Source organism: Falco naumanni, chromosome 5 (genome assembly GCF_017639655.2).
Source record: "Falco naumanni isolate bFalNau1 chromosome 5, bFalNau1.pat, whole genome shotgun sequence".
NCBI lineage: Eukaryota > Metazoa > Chordata > Aves > Falconiformes > Falconidae > Falco > Falco naumanni.
Genome location: NC_054058.1, coordinates 32,489,274 through 32,509,727, shown reverse-complemented (window position 1 = coordinate 32,509,727; position 20,454 = coordinate 32,489,274). Strand labels below are relative to the sequence as shown.

General features: G+C 46.5%; 1 protein-coding gene and 1 long non-coding RNA gene across 3 annotated transcripts; one reads left to right on the top strand and one right to left on the bottom strand.

The window, feature by feature from the left end:
* The first annotated feature begins 167 nt into the window (after positions 1-167).
* Positions 168-13,628, top strand: RTCB (RNA 2',3'-cyclic phosphate and 5'-OH ligase). Of its 2 annotated transcripts, XM_040595727.1 has the most exons (12): positions 168-348; positions 437-515; positions 1,169-1,236; positions 5,208-5,307; positions 6,555-6,711; positions 7,330-7,486; positions 8,578-8,737; positions 9,054-9,229; positions 9,823-10,011; positions 10,498-10,608; positions 11,312-11,431; positions 12,518-13,628. In XM_040595727.1, the coding sequence occupies exons 1-12, from the start codon at positions 256-258 to the stop codon at positions 12,623-12,625; spliced, it is 1,518 nt and encodes a 505-aa protein (XP_040451661.1). In that variant the 5' UTR covers positions 168-255; the 3' UTR covers positions 12,626-13,628. The 2 variants fall into 2 exon arrangements, with proteins under 2 accessions (XP_040451661.1, XP_040451662.1); XM_040595728.1 differs by lacking the exon at positions 437-515 and having other exon boundaries at positions 227-348.
* LOC121089003 lies at positions 2,636-19,460 on the bottom strand. The gene is made up of 3 exons (XR_005828099.1): positions 19,449-19,460; positions 11,493-11,497; positions 2,636-2,846 (listed from the first exon to the last, which is right to left on the bottom strand). It is a non-coding gene; the product is annotated as an uncharacterized LOC121089003 (long non-coding RNA).
* Between the last annotated feature and the right edge of the window lie 994 nt (positions 19,461-20,454).

Sequence of the window (20,454 nt, the reverse complement as noted above, 5' to 3'; positions counted from 1 at the left end):
AGGGACGCGAGCGGCTCCCGAGGCGGCCCGGCCGGGCCACGGCAGCGCCTCTCCCGGGCAGGCGCCGCCCCGCAGCGGGGCGCCAGGGGGCGCCGGCGGCCGCAGCTCCCCGCCCTCCCGCAGGATTTTTGGCTCTCGGCGGCTCCTGTCCGCTCTGAGGCGGCGTGAGCCTCGGCGGCCACCGTCCCTTCCCGCCGCTGGCCGGGTGCTGGCGGCAGCGCTGACGCGGAGAGATCGACCGGGACCGCCGCCGCCATGAGCCGCAGCTACAACGATGAGCTGCAGTACCTGGACAAGATCGACAAGAACTGCTGGCGGATCAAGAAAGGCTTCGTACCGAACATGCACGTGCGTGGGGCGGGGGTGGGCTCCGCCGGGGGTGCCCGGGGGGGTGGGGGGTGGTGCGGCCCGCCCGTCCTGACCGGTCTCCCCGCAGGTGGAGGGCGTGTTCTACGTGAACGACCCGCTGGAGAAGCTGATGTTCGAAGAGCTGCGCAACGCCTGCCGCGGCGGAGGTGCGTGACCGGGGGTGCCCGGTGACCGGGGGGGCCGCACACGCTCCCTGCCGTGGCCTGGAAGCCCTCACGAGCGGCCGGGCTCGCCGCGCCGGCTGGGGGCCCTGAGGGCCCGGGCTGTAGCAGCGCCAGCGCAGGCCCGGAGGCAGCTGGCAGCAATGAGCTGCCTCTCCGCGCCGGCCGCAGCGGCCTGGCGAGCCGCACAGGGTGTCAGCTGCAGCTGTAGGGTGTCTGTGCCCAGACCAGAGGGGTGGGCGCAGCCTTGCTGGCAGCCCTGTGTGTGCCCCAGCGTTTTCTGAGTGCCTGCTCTCAGAGCTTACTGGGGGGCCGTGGCCTAGGCCGGGCTGTTCTGTGTGAGGCTGCGGCACAGGGCTGGATCCTGCTCTGACAGCTGGCGGCAACAGGCTTCTGCTGTTAGCACGGGTCGGTCTGCACTGGTACCGACACAGCAGGAGGAGGACTTCAGCATAATACCTCACTTAATAAAACTGCCGATGGTACGTAATGCTAGGCCTTATACCAGTCTAGATTACTTGTTACTGGCTGATTTATGATTTGCGAGTGTTTTGAGCAGCCCTTTTAGAAGAGCTTGATTATGGTTACCGTGGTAAATTACCAGATTGCTTACCTGTTTGGTTTTCTTTTTTCTACAGGTGCAGGTGGCTTTTTACCTGCTATGAAACAGATTGGGAATGTGGCTGCATTACCTGGCATTGTTCACGTGAGTAACTGCTCTGAAAATTTGCTCTTTTTCCGTTCCTATTTGCCAGAGATTATTGCCTTCCAAATGGAAACTCCATTGTGAGAAGGGGTATGGACCAAAATTCTTTTCAGGGCAGTCTGACTGTTCAGGAATGTGTCTCTGAGTAAGGAGTGCTTGCAAGGGCAGGCTGTAAAACAAAGTTATCGGAAAGGGAAGTATCTATTGACATCATTGACTGCCTTTTGATGTGAAGCTTTTAGCATTGCTTTGTGCTGTTTCAGTTTGTTTCAGCCACTCTTCCCCCACTGTTCATATTGTCTCTTTGTTGTTTCTGAGTTGCCTTTGCTGACCTGGAATGCATGGAGAAGTGAGAAGGGAGCAGGAGGCTATGTTGCAGTCTGCATTGTTGTTGCTGCCTGAATGTTGGTAGTGAGCCTTCCCATGCCTTCAACACTTCTTTCACTCGCCCTGTGCATTTTTGGAAGCAAAGCATCAGATGTGATGATGCAGGAGAAAAATACTAGGCTGTGTCACTTTTCAAGAAGCACTAAGGACAATGTGGAAATCATCTTTTTCACATTCAATATTTCATACATTAATAAATACAAAATAATGGGAAATTTTTTTTAATTGTTTCTCTAGGTGACTTGGCAAAAGTTTTGAATTTCTGGCTGCAGTAAAAGGCAGACTATCATGCTGTTAAAATGCCTTAGTGGTCAACAAAAAAGGGAGTAAGAGAAGAGTAGTAACAACTTTTTAAAATTGGAATTTTGGTTGGTAGTTCATAGGAGAAATGTTACAATCATGTGTCTATTCAAATCTTCACTTTTTATTTCCAAACCAAAAGATTTCTGGGTGATGGCAAGGGGAGGCAGAAGCAGCACATAGTCCCACTGGAAAGTACTGCTCTTTGTAATGTATGGTAACATTTTAATACATATTGAAAAGTTCCAGTTTCTGACAGCTTTCTGGATGTTTGGGGCTTTATATTTTTTGTTTGTTTAAATAGATTGTGGAGATCTGTTTGTGGTGTCCTCATCTAAACTTGCCAGGCTAGATATACTTTGGACGTGTGGAGCTGTGTAGGATCACAGAATGGTCAGGGTTGGAAGGGACCTCTGGAGATCATATACTCCAGCCCCCCTGCTAAAGCAGAGTCACCTAGAGTGGGTTGCACAGAACTGCATCCAGGTGTGTTTTGAATGTCTCCAGAGAAGGAGACTCCACAGCCTCTCTGGGCAGCCTGTTCCAGTGCTCTGTCACCCTCAAAGTAAAGAAGTTCTTCCTTGTATCCAGATGGAACTTCCTGTGCTGCAGTTCGTGCCTGTTGCCCTTTGTCCTGTCACTGGGCGCTGCTGAGAAGAGCCTGGCCCCATCCTCCTGACACTCATCCTTAAGATATTTGTAGATATTAGTAAGATCCCCTCTCAGTCTTCTTTTCCCCAGGCTATACAGGTCCAGCTCTCCCAGCCTTTCCTAAGGGCAATGCTCCAGTCTCCTCACCATCTTTGTATCCCTCCGCTAGACCCTCTCCAGCAGTTCCCTGTCTCTTTTGAACTGGGGAGCCCAGAACTGGGCACAGCACTGCAGATGCGGCCTCACCAGGGCAGAATAGAGGGGCAGGATCACTTGGCTACGAGCACATGGCTGGCTCATGGGCAACTTGCTGTCCACCAGGACTCCCAGGTCCTTCTCCACAGAGCTGACTTCCAGCAGGTCAGGCCCAGCCTGTGCTGGTACGTGGGATTGTTCCTCCCTGGGGGCAGGACCCTACACTTGCCTTTGTTGAACTTCATGAGGTTCCTCTCCACCCAACGCTCCAGCCTGTCCAGGTCTCCCTGAACGGCAGCGCAGCCTCTGGTGTATCACCTGCTCCTCCCAGCTCTGTATCACCAGCAAACTTGCTGAGGGTGCGCTCTGTCCCTTCATCCAGGTCACTGACAAGTCAGTCGAACAGGACTGGACCCAGCACTGACCCCTGGGGAACACCGCTGGCTACAGGCCTCCAGCTGGACTCTGTGCCGCTGATCACAGCCCTCTGAGCTCTGCCATCGCGCCAGTTCTCAGCCCACCTCACTGTCCACTCCTCTAACCCACGCTTCCTGAGCTTGCCTGTGAGGATGTTGTGGGAGATGGTGTCAAAAACCTGGCTGAAGTCAAGGTAGACAGCATCCACTGCTCTCCCCTCATCTACCCAGCCAGTTATTCCGTCACAGAAGGCTATCAGACTGGTCAGGCATGACTTCCCCTTGGTGAATCCATGTGCTGAGAGATAACATCCAGCATGAGCTGTTCCATCGCCTTTCCAGGGATGGAGGTGAGGCTGACCAGCCTGTGGTTTCCTGGGTTCTTCTTCTTGCCTTTTTGAAGACTGGAGTGGCAGTGACTTTTCTCCAGTCCTCAGGCACCTCTCCTGTCCACCATGTCCTCTCAAAGAGGATGGAGAGTGGCTTAGCAATAACATCTGCCAGCTCCCTCAGCACTTGAGGGTGCATCCCATCAGAGCCCGTGGATTTGTGGGTGTCAGGTTTACCTAAGTGATCTCTAACCTGATCCTCCTCGACCAAGGGAAAGTCTTCCTTTCTCCAGACTTTCTGTCTTGTCTCCAGGGTCTGGGATTCCTGAGGGCCAGCCTTGACAGTGAAGACTGAAGTAAACAAGGCATTCAGTAAATCCACCTCCTCTGTGTCCTTCATCACCAGGGCACCCACCTCATTCAGCAGCAGGCCCACATTTTCCATAGTCATCCTTTTCCTACTGATGTATCTGAAGAAGCCCTTCTTGTTGTCCTTGACCTCTCTCACCAGATTTAGTTCCAAACGGACTTAGCCTTCCTTGTTGCCCCCCTGCATGTTCTGACAGCATTCCTATGTTTGTCCCAAGTGGCCTGTCCCTTTTTCCACATTCTGTAAACTTCCTTCTTCTGTTTGAGTTTTGCCAGAAGCTCCTTGCTCATCCATACAGGCCTCCTGCCCTCTTTGTTTGGTTTCTTACTTATAGGGATGCACCTACCTTGAGTGTGGAGGAAGCTGTGCTTGAATATTAGCCAACTGCTTTGGACCATCCTATGTTCTAGAGCCCTAACCCACAATTTCTTCAAGTAGGTCCTTGAAGAGGCCCAAGTCAGCTCTCCTTAAGTCCAGGGTTGCAGTCCTGCTTATTGCCCTGCTTCCTCCGTGTAACATCTTCAACTCTGCCATCTCATGGTCACAGCAGCCAAGGCTCTCCAGAAGCATGCCTGTACGTTCTTTAATTAGTAATAATATGAAAATGTTCAGCAAAAAGATATTTTTTAAATAAATTAAAATGACATAGCTGCTATCATGTTCTATCCTATCAGGGTATCATCCTAAAAGGATGACTCTTTCCTTCCTACAGGGTGCAGTCTTTGGTCAGTGTTCAGTGACACAGCTAAGAAGAGAAAATGCTGACTGTTTTATGATTCCTTTCCATGGCATTGAACTCCTCCCTTGTTACATTTACAGTGTTTAAATATTGCAGATGTTTCTAGATGGAACTTGGTAAAGACAAATTCATCACTCTTATGTGAAGTCTCTGTTTTATGCTACTCACAAGCTATTGCCTGCCTAAGTTTTGAATGCAAGGGCTCTTGAGTCCAAGAAAAAAGCTAGGTTAGAGTTCAGTTTTGAGATCACTGTTTCTACATTTAGGTGCTTAAGCTCCTTTGAAGTTTTCTTGAGATCTGGTCAATAGAGCCAAGAGGGCTTATCAGCTGACTAGCCACTGGGTGTTTCCTTCAGAGTGAGATCTGCTCTCTGCTTTCTTAGACTGTCTATCCTGTAACTGCAGGAATTTTAGATACTCACCTGAATTGATGTGTTTACCCCATCTACATCTGAACATCCGTTCTCTTTCTGGTGTATTTGTTCACAAATGTGACAACCACCGCCACAAGGCAAAGCATAACCAAGGTGACTCTGTGCAGCGCAGTTTCATAAAACTTTAAAATGTCCTTCATTCTCTTTCAGAGATCAATAGGCCTTCCAGATGTCCATTCTGGCTATGGGTTTGCCATTGGCAACATGGCTGCCTTTGATATGAATGATCCTGAAGCAGTGGTTTCACCAGGTAAGGATGACTGACTTAACCTGCACGTAGAAATATCTGCGATGGCATAAAGATACTTTTTGAAATGGCAGGTCTTCACAGTATTTTATATACAGAACCAAAACAAAAAATACGTGATGTGAATTATAGAGAGTTAAAAGGTGCTTAATTCCTGTACTCGGAATCTTTATGGAGCAGGCGGTTACACTGAAAACATCTAAACAGTGCAGAGAGAATTGCCTTTTTGGTTTTGGCTTGGGCTTGTGATATCCCTCAGTTTGAAGGGAAAGCATAAGACTCTGAATTTGGGTTTTGCCAAGTTGATAAAGAACTCGCTGTTTTCTCAGAGCAGTGTTTGAAAACATCTTTTGAGAAAAAATTTCTACACTTTATTAAAAATGTGACCTTAAAATATGTCTATCTTTTTGATAAACACCTGGGTCTTTAATTACTGATGGTCCGGAGATGCTTTTGTGGTTGTCAGGAAACATGATACTAATGTTTCAGCTTTGCTTTAGGCAGTTTTAGTGTTCCCAATTGACTTAAACCCAGGATCTTAGTCTGGTGTCCCCTCTCTGACGCTTGTTAGTACGAGAACCTTCATACTAAAGGTGGCTTGATTGATCTTTCACGTTAGGCCTTGCTCTGCGGTATTTATTTTTATTAAATACAGTTAAGTAAAATACGAAGCACTAACATTTAATATTTCTTGAAAGTATTTATCGCTTATTATAACTAGTTATTATTTATTCCAACAAAGAAGCAAAAAGGAATTGCTTTCAAGAACATCTTACATCAGGGAGCCATGCTAAGGTCTGTCACTTTTCTTCTGACCTTAGGCAGAAGAACAGGAACATTCTCTCTACTTACTGTGGACAGTATATTTTATAATTATGTCTACTTCTCTTTGTCAACTTGCTGGAGCGACTTTGTAAACAGAGAGCTCTGTAGGCAATTGTACACTTATGTCTATAGAGTATATGCTCAAGACTGGAAAACGGGCTTTTTAACAGTTTTCGAGTTTTCCTCTGTAAGACTGCATTTTTGGCTGCCTTGAAATCTGAGGCTTCACTAAATTCATCTATTAAAATGAAGCTTAATGCAGTTCTGCTTTTTTCCTGGTATTGTGTCAGGAAGAAGGTGGAAGATCACAGCATTCAGTACATGCTCTCTGTCAGCAGAGAGACTGATTTAAGATGAATATTCAGCAAGTGTTCACCATCAGCACACTTTCTTTATTAACTCCTTGGGCTTTTCTACACTTGTAGGTGGTGTCGGATTTGACATCAACTGTGGCGTCCGCTTACTGCGTACCAATTTGGATGAAAGTGATGTGCAGCCTGTGAAAGAGCAGCTCGCCCAGGCTATGTTTGACCACATTCCTGTTGGTGTCGGCTCCAAAGGTGTCATCCCCATGAATGCCAAGTAAGAGAATGACTTTGTGTGCACATCACTAGAGGGGGCATCTCTGGTGTTTATTTGGATGAAAAATTCATCAGTGGGAGACTTTAAGAAAGAAAAAGTAAATTCTAAAACTCTTTCCATTCTTTCTGCGTATGTGCTTCACCAGGAGAACTGGCGTAATCATCAGTGCACAAAGGCAGCTGTTTCTTTCCCCATTTAAAACCCTGAAATAACTAAAGGTTCTTGAAGGGTTCTCATTTCTTCTGACAGAAAACCTCCATGGATGTAAAGGTATCTTTTTGTAAGGGATGAGAGAGAAAATAGGATATTCCACACACAGCAAAGAGGAAAAAGTAATGACCTATCTCAAGTTGATATATATGTAGAGCTTGATTTTTTCATGAAGTATTAAGAAGATGGACTTCTTGTTAGGGGAGTTGGCTGGTCATAACATCATGGAGTAATTTAGCATGGTTGGGATCTCTTGACATCATCTCGTCCAACTCCTTGCATGAAGGAAGGCTAACTCTCTAGGTAGGTCTAACAACAAAGTTACATCAGGTTGCTCAGGGCTGTATCCAGTGGAGTTGTGAGTATATCCAAGGATAACCACCTTATGTAGGTGTTTGATAATTGCAGGGATTTGGAAGAAGCGCTAGAGATGGGTGTGGACTGGTCTCTCCGGGAAGGCTATGCCTGGGCAGAGGACAAGGAGCACTGTGAGGAATATGGAAGAATGTTGCAGGCTGATCCCAACAAGGTCTCCTCAAGAGCAAAGAAGAGGGGCCTGCCTCAGGTAATGCTGTGTTTCAGGAGAGCTCTGAGTGCTCCCAGGGTTCAAATGTAAAGGTTAGTGAGTAGTTCTCTGACTTTGTGTCTCTTCTTGAAACTCTGCCTGATGTTTCTGGGCAAGGGGAAAGGTGAGATGGTGGGGCCATTTCTGAATAATTCTTGACAGAACTGTAACAGAGCGAAATGATACTGGACATGCCCAAAGTGCCTGGGGCCATCAGTTTTTCATCAGTTAACACCTGGTACTGGTGTTCATGTTCAGTGGTATTTCCCCATCCAGATTAGTTTTATTTTTAAAAGACAGGCAAGTTATTTTGCAACTTTTCTCCTTGTTTGCTACGCAAGTTAATAGCAGGGCAAGGAAGGATATTAGAAGCTCATAACTCTGAATTGCAGTTCAGGGGTTGGACTTCATTTCTGTACATAGTATTTCATTGCTCTGTAACGCTTTTGAGATGGCTGTACTAATGCTACATTTGTAAAGCTTGCTTTTTCTTGAGTTTTATGAGTTGTGGTGCTGCAAGATTATAGTATTTTAGCCTCAAAATAATCTTATGTCCTCAGTTTTCACATTCACCTTGCAAATAACTGAGCATCTGTTACGGAGTTGAAAAAATTTGGGCCTAGAAATGGAATATCTTGCTTTAATCTAATGAAAGCTTGTAAGTACCTAAGTAGCAGGATATTTTAACTTCCCTGTGGAGTTATAGCCAAGTGTAAGACTGTATGTCTGCTTTGTCTATACAAATTGAAGATAAATTCTCAATACTCTGTACTCTTCCCATCTTTCAACTAGGCCTAAGTAAGTTGGAAAAAGGTGGCAGCACAGTCTGTAGATCCTGGTCCTTTTGTTTAATCTCAGTCTGTTCCAAGAGTAAAAGTAGTTACAAATCTAAACAAAGAGGACAATGATGATGATGCTGTGTTCTACTTCCTTTCAGTTTATGTGGGGATTTTTTTTTCCTGGAAAAACTTTTCCACAACCAAAACCTTGCTGTAGCACTTTGCCCTATTGCCCATATTCCCATAGCTCTCCCCTGTGCTCCCAGAGGCTGCTTTACTAGCACTCTTTGATCAGTGTGTTGTGTTTGGCAGCTGGGGACCCTGGGAGCCGGAAATCATTATGCCGAGATCCAGGTTGTGGATGACATTTACAATGAATATGCTGCCAGGAAGATGGGCATTGACCACAAAGGGCAGGTGTGTGTGATGATCCACAGTGGCAGCAGAGGTCTGGGCCACCAAGTTGCTACAGGTATGATTTGACTGGCATAGGTACCTGGAGTGGAGAAACTCTTGAACATGGTCTTGTCATTCACAGTAAACTCCATCACTGAAGAGCATTTCTTACAGTGTAATTGCTGAGTCTGTTCTGCATTGCCTTGACAGGGGTTGTCTGTTTGCAAACAGTTGATAATGTTCTGCCACAGATTTGCTTTTGCATTTGAGAAATTTTTGACCATCAGACAGATACGTTCAGTTTTAGAATATAAACTATAGACAGCCATGCTAATCTCACAGATTGAAACAAAATTAAGGAGTCACTTAGATTTGCTGTGTTTATTTCCCAGATGCGTTGGTGGCTATGGAAAAAGCTATGAAACGGGACAAAATCATAGTGAATGATCGCCAGCTGGCATGTGCCAGGATTGCTTCCGCAGAGGGACAGGATTACTTGAAGGGAATGGCAGCTGCTGGAAACTATGCATGGGTCAACCGCTCTTCTATGACTTTTCTAACAAGACAGGTAGGAGCAGAGTTGTCTCTGACAGCTGTGTTTTGGTACACATCTCCTGCTTTATCCCAGACATAGGGAACACAGAGTAGCTGCAGTATTTAACATAATTTTTGTTCTTGTGCTTCTTAAACTGTTTTCTGGAGACACACAAAGCTGCGGTCAAGTCAATCCATCTAGTACCTCTCAACATCACTGGATTATACTTGCTGAAGCTGCTTAATCAGTATTTTTGAAAATTCCTTGAACTGGAAGAGGGTACAAGAAAATTATTTTTACGCTGCACAAGCTATCTTTTCAGAGTTGCAAGAATTTGTCTAACTGATATTTGACTGAATTCCAGCATTAAAGCTGCCAATGAGCAAATAAACAATCCAGACAGTCCAATTCTGTCACACCCAGCACTGTTGTATTTGGTTCAATTGTGGCTGAATTTGACTGAAGTTCTTAACCTGCCACGCCAAGTGTTTAGGTCACTGACTTACTGGTAAGAAACACTTTCAAGCGAGTGTGTTCCTTTTAATTCCTAAAAAGATTGTAAATCTTCCACATGTACATAGCAATTATCTTCTTGTATTTCACATCCTGTTGTAATGTCTTTTCAGGCTTTTGCCAAAGTCTTCAACACAACCCCAGATGACCTTGATATGCATGTTATCTATGATGTGTCTCACAACATTGCCAAAGTGGAGCAACATGTAGTGGATGGGAAGGAGCGGACTCTGCTGGTGCACAGAAAGGGATCAACCAGAGCCTTCCCTCCTCACCATCCTCTTATTGCTGTTGATTATCAGGTAAGTTTAGCTGTGGGAGAAGGAAATCAGAAGAGAATTCTGGATGAATCAGACAACTGTAGGGTGCCTAACAGAGATCTGAATGCTGCAAGTTCCTTTTTTGAGCTAACAGCACTGGAACCCTAGTAGGGTGGCAATATTCTGCTTGTCTGTGTGTTAGATCTTTGGGACACTGAGCTCCCTCTTCTGCTCCATACCCACAATGGTTGGAAGATCATGAAGGGAAAGAAGTGCTTGGTACCTAGGGCAGGCTTCCACGATTTGCTTTGTCTGTCTGTTGGACGCAAGTCTTTTGATCTGCAGGCCTGCATCTTTCAATGCAGTTAGTTCTCCACAATCCTTGATAGCAGGCACCTGAGGCAAGCAGGGATGTTCTGAGGGAATGTGAACCTGCCCTCCTTTTCTGGAGATATGGTTCCTCTCAGACTTTTATTAAGAATGAGTTTTTTAAGCTTTTTCTTGTGAATTAATACTTTGCATCCACAGCTGACTGGACAGCCTGTCTTGATTGGTGGGACTATGGGCACCTGTAGCTATGTTCTTACTGGCACAGAGCAAGGCATGACCGAGACCTTCGGAACTACTTGCCATGGCGCTGTAAGTAAAAAATTATTTTGGGAAGGGATTGGCATGGGACTGTCATCCACAGAACAGGATTGTTCAAGGGTCATCCGGTGTGTGATTCATCTGTTGGTCATACAAGTAGAGAGTAGCCTTGCCATAGTAATCCAAGTCCAGGAGGACTGCAGGCTAGAAGTCCTCTTTGTCCCTTTCTGAGTAGTTTTGATGACTGCTGCAGAAAATTTTAGTGGTGCTTCTTTATACAAGGCAGATGTTAGGATGAAGACATGGAGAATGAACTCATTTTACCAAATTCTGGTATCTCTGAACTAATAAGGATTAACTGTCCTGAGGCTGTCCATATAAAACTCCTCAGCAGTAAGAAGGTGGTATTTCCTCCCCTGTTATTAACAATGTGAGACAAGATGATTGAGGAAGATAAATAGTTTCCAGTAAAACTTGACACCTGAATAGTCTGACAAGTGGTTTGGGTAAAAAGACACTTGTCTACAAGTATGTTATACACATGAACCTTTCTCAGCTGTCATACCAGATGTGTGATTTTGTAGGAGCCCATCATGTAAAGTCTAAATTAATTTCCTGTTTTGTGGTTTACTGTGGTCTGTGCTCTCATCCATTCTGTATTTACTTATATTGTAATAATGTTTTTCTTTAATAAGAAAGAGTTCTGTTTTTCCAAACTGCTACAAAAAATAGAACTAACAAAACTGCCGTCTAGGGTCGTGCACTGTCTCGAGCCAAATCTCGACGTAACTTGGACTTCCAGGATGTATTGGACAAGCTGGCTGACATGGGCATTGCCATCCGTGTTGCTTCTCCCAAACTGGTCATGGAAGAAGTGAGTTTAATACCTCATTATTTGAGAGGGAAAAGGGGGTCTTGCTTCTTGACTGAACAACCCTCCCTGACTTGTTTTTTTGCAGTGTTAAGCGATCACTAGTACTCTAAATATTCTACAGCTTGTGAAATTTCTGATACAGCTGTCCATTTTTTTGGAAGATAATGTGAAGCCTTTCTTGTCCCTAAAATCCTGCTGAAAGGGGAGATGCCTGTTTGACAGGTTTTGGGGGGCTATGTTTTTTTCCGTTTCTGCTTGGTGATAGGGATAATTACCATAAACCCTGAGAATTATTTGTGTGAGCATCACAAAAGTAGTTATGTTTTATGGATTCTGTTCTTGAATGATGTTCTGCCAGCTTTAAACTTACTTTACAGTAGAGCTTTCACATAGATTATTAGCAGTTTATGAGAGATCTGCCTCTTAAGATGAATTCTGATACTTGCTCAAGAAGAGAATTCTGAATGGCTAGAAAACAGGGTATTATGTCTTCCAGTTCCTCTGCATTAACATGATAGAATGTCTTTTCTGTTTACAGCCTTACTGATAGTAGTGTTGGAACTATGCTGTTATGGGTGTTGATGGTGTACGAGCATGTTGATCACATTAAAATCTATTTAAGAGCAGGATTCTTGTCAGAATGCTGGAGGGGGAAGCCCTAGAGCTCAACCCCGATTCCTCTCGCTAAGGGGCAGTGAAGATAAATCTTAAAAGGTTATCTTTAAGGAGGAGGTTGGAGTCATGTCCTGCCAGATAACGAGGCTTGACATTCTCACATGCCAGTGAACTGGATTATCTGAAAACACAGGGAAACCTGAACCAAAATAGCGAGTATTTATCTGAAATACCTATTTATCTGAAATACCGTGAAATTTTATTTGAAATGCTAAGTGTCTCATAGATTTCTTCGATATGCAAGGTGGCCAGGTTTTCAATATGTTCACCTACTTCTACACGCTCAATTAATATGGTTATATTTTTGTGAAGAGGAGAGGGGATATCAAAAGCCTACATCTAACTTCCTGTGACTCTGGGTTGTTTATAGTTCTGTTTTTGGGTTTTTTTTTTCCTCTCTTCCCCATCCAGGCACCAGAGTCTTATAAGAATGTGACAGATGTGGTTAACACCTGCCATGCAGCTGGCATCAGCAAGAAAGCCATTAAACTGAGACCTATTGCTGTTATAAAAGGCTAGGAATGGACGAGCCAGCAGAAACGCACTGACGTCTCCAGGCCTTACACAAAACTGACTAGAACCATCATCTTCCCATACCTCTTGGACTCTGTAGGATGCTCAGATTATCATCTCCCTGTTCTGGAAACACAACAGTTGAGGACACCCCGGTTTTAAACCATTCCTAGGCATAATTAACCCCTACCCACCCCCATCCCCCAATTATATGGTGTTCTTTTCTTGTGAGGAAAGGGCAAAGAAGTGAGTCTTGGGTTTTATATGCAGTCCCTCCCCCGTTCGCCTGATGATTCCATAGGCAGGACTTCAGACTTGACTGAGTTGTTGCTAATTGCTGTGCTGTGAGACCACCTCCATCAGTGAAGATGGTGTATGAGCCAGACCTGCTGTCTCCGCACCTGAATGCCTGGAGCTCTTTCTGCATATAAAAGTACTCTGATAGGCAGGGTACTCTGATAGGCTTCTGGGCAGGGAGAGGTTGCTGTGTTTGCAGATACCTCTATGCATAGTCTGTATTGTTGCATGTTTTGTGGCAATTGGGTGAGAAATCCGGAGCTGAGAGTGGTCTCCCGCTTGGGTTGAGAGGGTCTAACTAGGTTTGAGGCACAGTCCTCCCCTCTTACCCCACCCTCTCCCACTGAACACAGCACCTGGCGTACTTGGCTCAGTACAAGTAGGTGTACTGCAGTCTTCTGGAAATGTTGGTAGGACTGAGTATGTTGCTTTGAGAGGGTTTGTTTGCCTAGTGCGAGTTGTGACTTAACAACTTATAGATGTGCTAATCCGACATTTTGCCAAGTCGTAAGCGTGTAAAAGTTGGATTGGATAGTATTGCTTGCTGTATCCTGTAGCTCTGATTTAAGTCGAGTCCAAATGCAGGATCAGGCCCAGTACCATGTGACTTCTGATATTTCTTTTACATTCATTAACCATGACTGGAGGGGAAGCTGACCATCCTCACTGGATCATTTGGGGGATTGCAAATAAAATGGGAAGATGAACACTGCAGTGTGTCTGTGTCATGTTTATTCTGTGGCTAAAATGTTGGTTGTGCACTTTCAAGTGTGTGCACGTCTTGCAGAGAAATGTGCAGGTGGCAGAACTTCTTGCAGGATACAAGAGAAGGGCAATGCAGTGCTGTTTTCTCAGCTTGGTTCTGATGAGAGTACGATAGCTATGATTTGTCTTTCTCGGGGCCCGCCGCGTGTACCTCACTGGTCAGGGGATGGGGTTTCCCTGTAAGCCTGTGTGCAGACACAAGAGGGCGGCTGGAGGAACATAAAACCTCAAAGCAGGAGTGGAGCTCTGCCAGGGACTCGTGTAAAAGGAGCCGATAGTGACTGATGGACTCCAGTGCCTTTTGATCGAACATCCCTTTAAGTTTAGGATCTTAGCTGAAACCTGCTTATCTCAGGAGGCATAATGGCATTTTTCTGTCTCAATTACTTTGTGCTTATTGGTTTCTTAGGTTCAAATACTGTATTTGCTGCAGGTTCAGAAGCAGCATATGCAGTAAGTCATGGCTGTGAGTCCTTGTGAGTCTGACTTTTCTTGTTTTCCCCTGCTTTCTCCAGTGGAATTGTTCCAGATTGCCATCTTTGAGGTCTGAGACAGTTGCTGAATTTAAAACAAAAATAATTTCACTTACAAAAATTAGCCTTCAGTGACTAGAAGACAAATTGTTGGTCTCAAATCTGCAGAAATCCATGTTCTGTGCAGAAGTTTTTGTCTATAAATATTTCTGACTCTGATGTGGAATGCAAGGGAACCCTTAAAACATTGATACTTAAGATAAAGAAGCATTTCTCAAAAACAGTTCTCCTTTCATCTTTTGTCTACCATTGCCATTAAGAGACAAATTTCAGGTTTTTACAACAAGCAGAAATCATGTGTACCATGGAGGTGCTCTCATATGTATGCCTGAAGTCTTCTGATTATCAGTGTTCGTGCATTAGTATTCAAGTAATGCAAGAAGTGCTGTCAGTTGTTGTTTCCTGTTGCAAAGCTAACAAATCTGCTAGTTTTGGTTATATGTTGTGCTGTATGGAGGAGAGTACTGGTTTCCTAACTACCTCAGAAAGTGTGAGTAGAAATCTAAGATGTCTCTCAGTTCTTTGTTTAAGCCTGGATATTTTTCTAATTCAAGTCCATCCTTTTTTTTCTCTAAATGGGGCTGTCCACTAGCTTTTTTAATCTGCATTTAAAAAAAAAAAAATTAAAAAAATGGTAGGTAGGGAAGGCACGCAGTATTAAAATTCACGTGCTGAAATACAGCTGGATCTGCAGAAGAATTTAGGCAACATGGAAGAGCTATTGTGGTTATTGAACCATCTCTGTTTCCATGGATGGTTATTGAAAACTCAGAAATACCTGTTATTGTATGAGGTGCTTCCCTCACTTCCCCAAAAGACTGAAAAAGCTTTGGTGAATGATTGTTACGATCTTTTTTTTTCTTTTTCTTGGTGGGAAACCACAGGTAGGAGATCTGCATCTACACCACACCCCTGGAGCTGTTGCACACCTCCGTCCAACCACAGGCACTTGTCTATTCCCTGCCTAAAGTGTAGATTCAGTCATCTGTAGGATGACCTGCAGCAGAAAGTTTGCTGGCCTGGAGGCTTGCACAGAGTGTCTCATTAATCGGCCTTCAGCCAATGCAATAAAACCAGATCTTGGATGCAGGCTGCTTTTTAGCGAGAACGAATAGTCCACTGCATTTATCTTACTCTCTGCTTGAGAACAAGGTGGTTTATCTTACAGATTGGACCTGCCAAAACAGAGCTACTGCCTCTGGGAAGTAGAAGGCATCATCTCTAGCGGTGGCTTCCCAGGCACCTTCCTTCTCCCCGTGCTCACAGGGCTTGCTGCAGGGACAGGTGCCGCGCAGCGACAGGGAGCACAGGTGAGCACTTCCTCTCTTGCTGGGAACTGACTGTTCACGGTGTGCTCAGGGGCGTGTGCAGGTGCTGTTCCAGTCACTGTTAGCATAGTGTTAAACAGCAAACAGAAAAGCACTTCAGGTTTTTGTTGCTGGTAGGTGACTCTTTCAGAAAGTCCTCTACATGCGTCCCCTGTGCTGGGGGGGTGCCGTTTGCCGGGGAGGCAGAAGGGGCAGGGCTCAGCCCCTGGGCTGTGCAAGACCCCCAGAGAAGGCAGTTCCCCCCGGCAGTGTTGCAAACGGAGGGACCCACGTTTCATTTGCCTTAACAGTGACAGAGCTGGGACGCAGCTGATGGCCTGCTTCTCTTTGACTTGCTTAAACTTTCTGTACACCAGGGCTCCCTGATTCAGCCTCTGCCACAGGAAAACAGGACCCAGCAAGGTACACGCTTCCAGTGCTCTCTGCTGTGGTATATTTGTGTTGTATCACACACCCCGCTGGTTGGGAGCCCGGTGTTAAACCTGTGTCACGTTTATCACCATCCTAAGTCTCTTGTGGGTTTTGGGGTTTTTTTTTCCCTGCTCTGACTTTATTCGCCTTGTTTTAAACACGGCTCTGCACACATGGCTTCCTCCTCCGCTGGTGGTCCTGGGCTGGTGTTCTGGCCCAGGAGGAACAAGTGATCTCTGACACATCTCTGGCGCATGCCCCCCCACCCCCCACCCTCTCCTCCGCTCCCCTTTGTTCCTCTCAAACATAAACATACTTAACTGGCCTCTTCTCTTCTCTCTCCACCCCCCAGTCTTCAAAGCAACCAGACAAAGCAATATCCCTCCTGCAGCATGTGCCAACACGCTCCCCTGCTTGCAGAAGGAAGGCTTCAATTAAGCAGCGGGTCCCGCCTGTACCTGGCATTTGCTTTGCTCTCTGGAGCCCTGTCCTAGCACGAGGGATTTTGATCACCAGCGCCTCTGGTTTTCTGCCTGAAGGAGTGGCAGTGGGAGGCCCTGTAGAAAACCCCTGTGGTTTTCCCAGTGGGAAAAGCAGGAGCTCTGCAGCTCCCCAGCCAGGGCGATACCAGGCACTGGTGCTGTCCCCTGCCCTGTGGGAGGGAGAGGAAGATGGTACCCTCCTGGCACCCGCAAAACACCAATAGCTATGTGGTTTCTGGTGCGGGTTTTTTTTTGGTTTGTTTGTTTTTTGTTTTAGTTGCAATATGTAACAGGAGGGTGGGGGTCATGCTCTGCAGCCGGGGGAGTGCTGAGCAGTGTGTGAAATGGGAGAGCAGAAGGCACAGAAAAGCCTCTGCTCTCCCCAGGGTGCAACTCGGCCTCCTCTGGCACCAACCTGGCAATCCCAGCCTGAGCTGCTGCTGTTGCTGCCGGCTTTCGTGGTGCTGAGCTCATCCCCATCTACTGCATCCTCATTCTCAAAACCCAGGAGACTGCTTCAGGTCATGTTGTATATAAAGTTCAGAAACCAAAATAATCACTAGTCTTAATTGCAGAGATTAGGACCAGGAAAGGGAAATGAGTCATCTACCAGCACTTAATCTAACATTTACTAGTTTAGCAAGACACACAGGGGCTGGGCTGCCCTCACATACTGAGATGTTTGAGTCAGCCTGGTGATGGAGCCTGTTCCTGAAAAGAGGTGCCAGGGGCAGCCTGGATTTCTATGCCCCCTTTTTCCCAACCCCTTTTGAGCTACAGCCAGCAAGCTGCTTTCTGCTTAGGCTCAGCTTTGCCCAGCAGGCAGTTGGAAGGGGGGAAAACATTTTCCTCTTTTCTCCCCTCCCTCAGTGCCTGAGGAAACTAAGGCACCGACCCCTTTTTTTTTTGCCCTGCACAAGCTGTGCCTCACATCAGGGAGGCAAGGTGGGAGCCCAGGCTCTTCCCTTCTCCATTCTCAGCCCCAGCAAGCTGGTGTGGGGTGGGTAGTCTAGTAGGTTGGGCTTTCTGCTTTTCCCTGTGAAGTGCAAACTCGGGGAACCTGTTCCCCTGCCATGTGTCAGGAGGGGAAGAAGAAATAGATGGGGAAGGGGCCCCAAAGATACCCCAGGAGAGGGAGGGCTGCAGCTCCCGAAGGGGAAAATGTGGCAGTGGGTGTGTGTGCGATAAAGTCCAAGCCCTGATGTGTTAGAGCAGCAGCTTATTACCCGAGTCAGTTAAGTGGTAGGAGATTATCAATCATAGGGAAGAGCCGCCCAAGATGAACAGCAGCCTGCCAGCGGTTGTGAATATACACGCTCGAGGACAAGGCATTAGGGTTTTGTGGCAAAATTTAAGGGGGAAAGGAGGGAGGTGAAAAGTACGCAAATGCAGTTCTTGAAGTAACGGAGGAGGGTCTGGATCTCTGAACCCTGCCTAGCCTGCAGTGTACGAGGGATTGCATGCAGCTTGGCCTTAGCTCTTCTATGTCAGCACGAGCACCCAAGTGTACTTCTGCCCCAGATTGTTGCTCTTTGCCTCCCAGGGCAGAGGGGAAGTCATAGACCAGTTGCCGAAACCTCCCCAGGCCCTGCAGGCAACAGCATCACCCCGTGGCAAGCAACCATGAGCCCTTGGGTTACAGCAGTTGGGTCTTGGGGTATTTAGCGCCGTGCTTCATTTCGGATTCAGTCTTCTGCTAGCAGGCTCCAGGTTGCACTGCCAAAAAATAATAAAATGCTATAACTTTGTTACCCTTTTTACAGTTCCAGACAGAGGGAAACGGTGGGTTTCCTGGATGGAGGAATGCCTTGCTGATAAACCACCTGGTTACCCAGCTCTTGGCTTATAAGAACTGTAACCTGTTGCGCTTTTAACCTTAAAAAAAAAAAAAAAAAGGCAACAAGCTGGTTGTTTTATTTTTGACTAGTGCTTATTATTGTTGGGCTATAAATTTATGGCATACACAGACAAGTTATCACGCTTTAAAATCACAGGTAGGCTGAGCAGTTCCTCCACTGTTTCCCTGCCAAATCCTTAACCACCTCTTGGATGAGGAAGAAAAAAGTATCACTGTAAATTATTTTTTCCCTCGAGGGTATTTATACTGTAGTTGTTGCTAAAGGGATTTTTTCCATTCACCTCTCATAGGAGTGTTTTTTTATCAGGCAGATAAATACAGAAAGTACTGCGGCAAGCACTTTCTCCTCCATCTTGAGGATCTAGAGTATCTGTATTTTGAGTCTAGGCCAGAAAGGACTTGTCTGTCTCCTTCCTGACATAAACTTCTGTGTATCTTCAGGGCTGGAGCCCCTCCCTGGTGGGGGGACTGAGCCCTGTGGTGGAGAAACCTCTTCACCCGTGGAAACCTCCTTGCCCAGCCCGAGATGTCACCCATGGTGTGCCAGCAGCTGTGCACTGCTCTGGAGAGGGCTTGTCTCTTCTGTTCCCCCCATACCTCCCCACCTCATTCCCACGGTCGCAGATGACCTGGGCAAGGCCTCCACAAATCCTGTTAGCTCAGGAGACATGCAGGCTTCTGGCTGCTCTTCCTGCCAGACCCCGGAGCTCTTCAACTAATGGTCAGTGGATAAGGCAGAAGTTTTATCTGGACTGAGAAACCATGAAGCCTTGTTTGTCAGACAAATACTTGTTTCTTTGTCTTTCAGGCAGGAACTCAAACTATTTGATGATTATCAATAGCAGCCAAGAGCACTATTGCTGTCTCCATTCCTGCCTGCTCCTATGGCAGACAGTGAATCCTCCATCACAGACCAGTTCCTGGAGAGAAAAGACTGGCATGAGACTGAGGCATTCGGGTACATCTCTGGAGAGCAGCTTTCAGTGCTCTTCCCCACCACAGATTTGCCCAGCCTCTACCAAGTCACTTCATCTTCCTATGTCTTGATACCCTATCTGCAAACAGGGATTAAAATAACTTCCTTTACTCTCACTTTTTATCAGTCTTTCCTATTTAAGTACCAAGCTCTGGTTCAGGTACCATCTCCCTCTGCACCTACACCTGCTGTTGAGCACGGCGGTAATGCTCTGCAGGACGCGTCCCCAGCTGCCCTGTGCTCAGTGCCAGCTCTGCAGGCATGCAGCAGGCATGCAGCAGCCCTGTGTGCCTGTTTTCTGCGGCTTCTGGCACTGCTGGAGGGATGGGCTCATCCCTGTCACAATCTAAACTGAAAGCAGAAGAGCTCATAAGCTGTTCATGCTTTCAAGTAGTCACTGCAAAACTCAGAAAAGTCTTTTGTAGTCCTCTGGCTACAAAGTAGAGCCTCTGAGCTAGATCCTCACCTTGAGCTCAGTGCCAGTGATGTTCCTCTATGCTTGGAGGATACAGGGCCTAGGCTTGTGTGAAGTGCTTAACGTGCCACCTGGCTTTTGCCATCTGCATGTGTTCCTGTGCTAAGGGACAGAAGCTGAGAGCACATCAGGTTGCTCAAGGGGATGTTTGGGTCCCACTGTTTCCATCACAAGGAGGATGAAGACACAACCTCTTGTTCCCAGCATGCAAAACTCCACTGAGTGGCTCTGATCTAGATGCAGCCTTGACTTCGCTTTGCAAGAGGAGATGACAGCATGAGACCAGACTGAAACTAGTAGAGGGGTGAGAGATGGACCAAAAGTGCTGGGAGGGCAGCCTGGGAGACCAGAATTGCCCTGTGCAACCTACAGCATGCCCCATGCAATGCCCAGGGGCTGGCCAAGCTGCTGGGGAAAGGAAGTGCCCTGCTGAGCATCCAGGCTGTGCTGCTGCCCAAAAAAACCAGCCATAAGGCAAGCTGATCAGCAAGGGAGAAATGGGAGCAAGGGAGAAATGGGAGCTTGTAGTTGGGTTGGTCCTAATGTTAATGCCAACTGCAGGGGCAGGGAAGTCTTCTAGGGATTTCCCACCATACTTCTACGTGCCTGTCTCAGCAGAACCCAGTGTCACTTGGAGCAAAGATTCAGCAAAAAGGACTGGGACAGTCCTGGAGGATTTGAGTCCTCCTTTATCTGAGTCTGGGCATGCT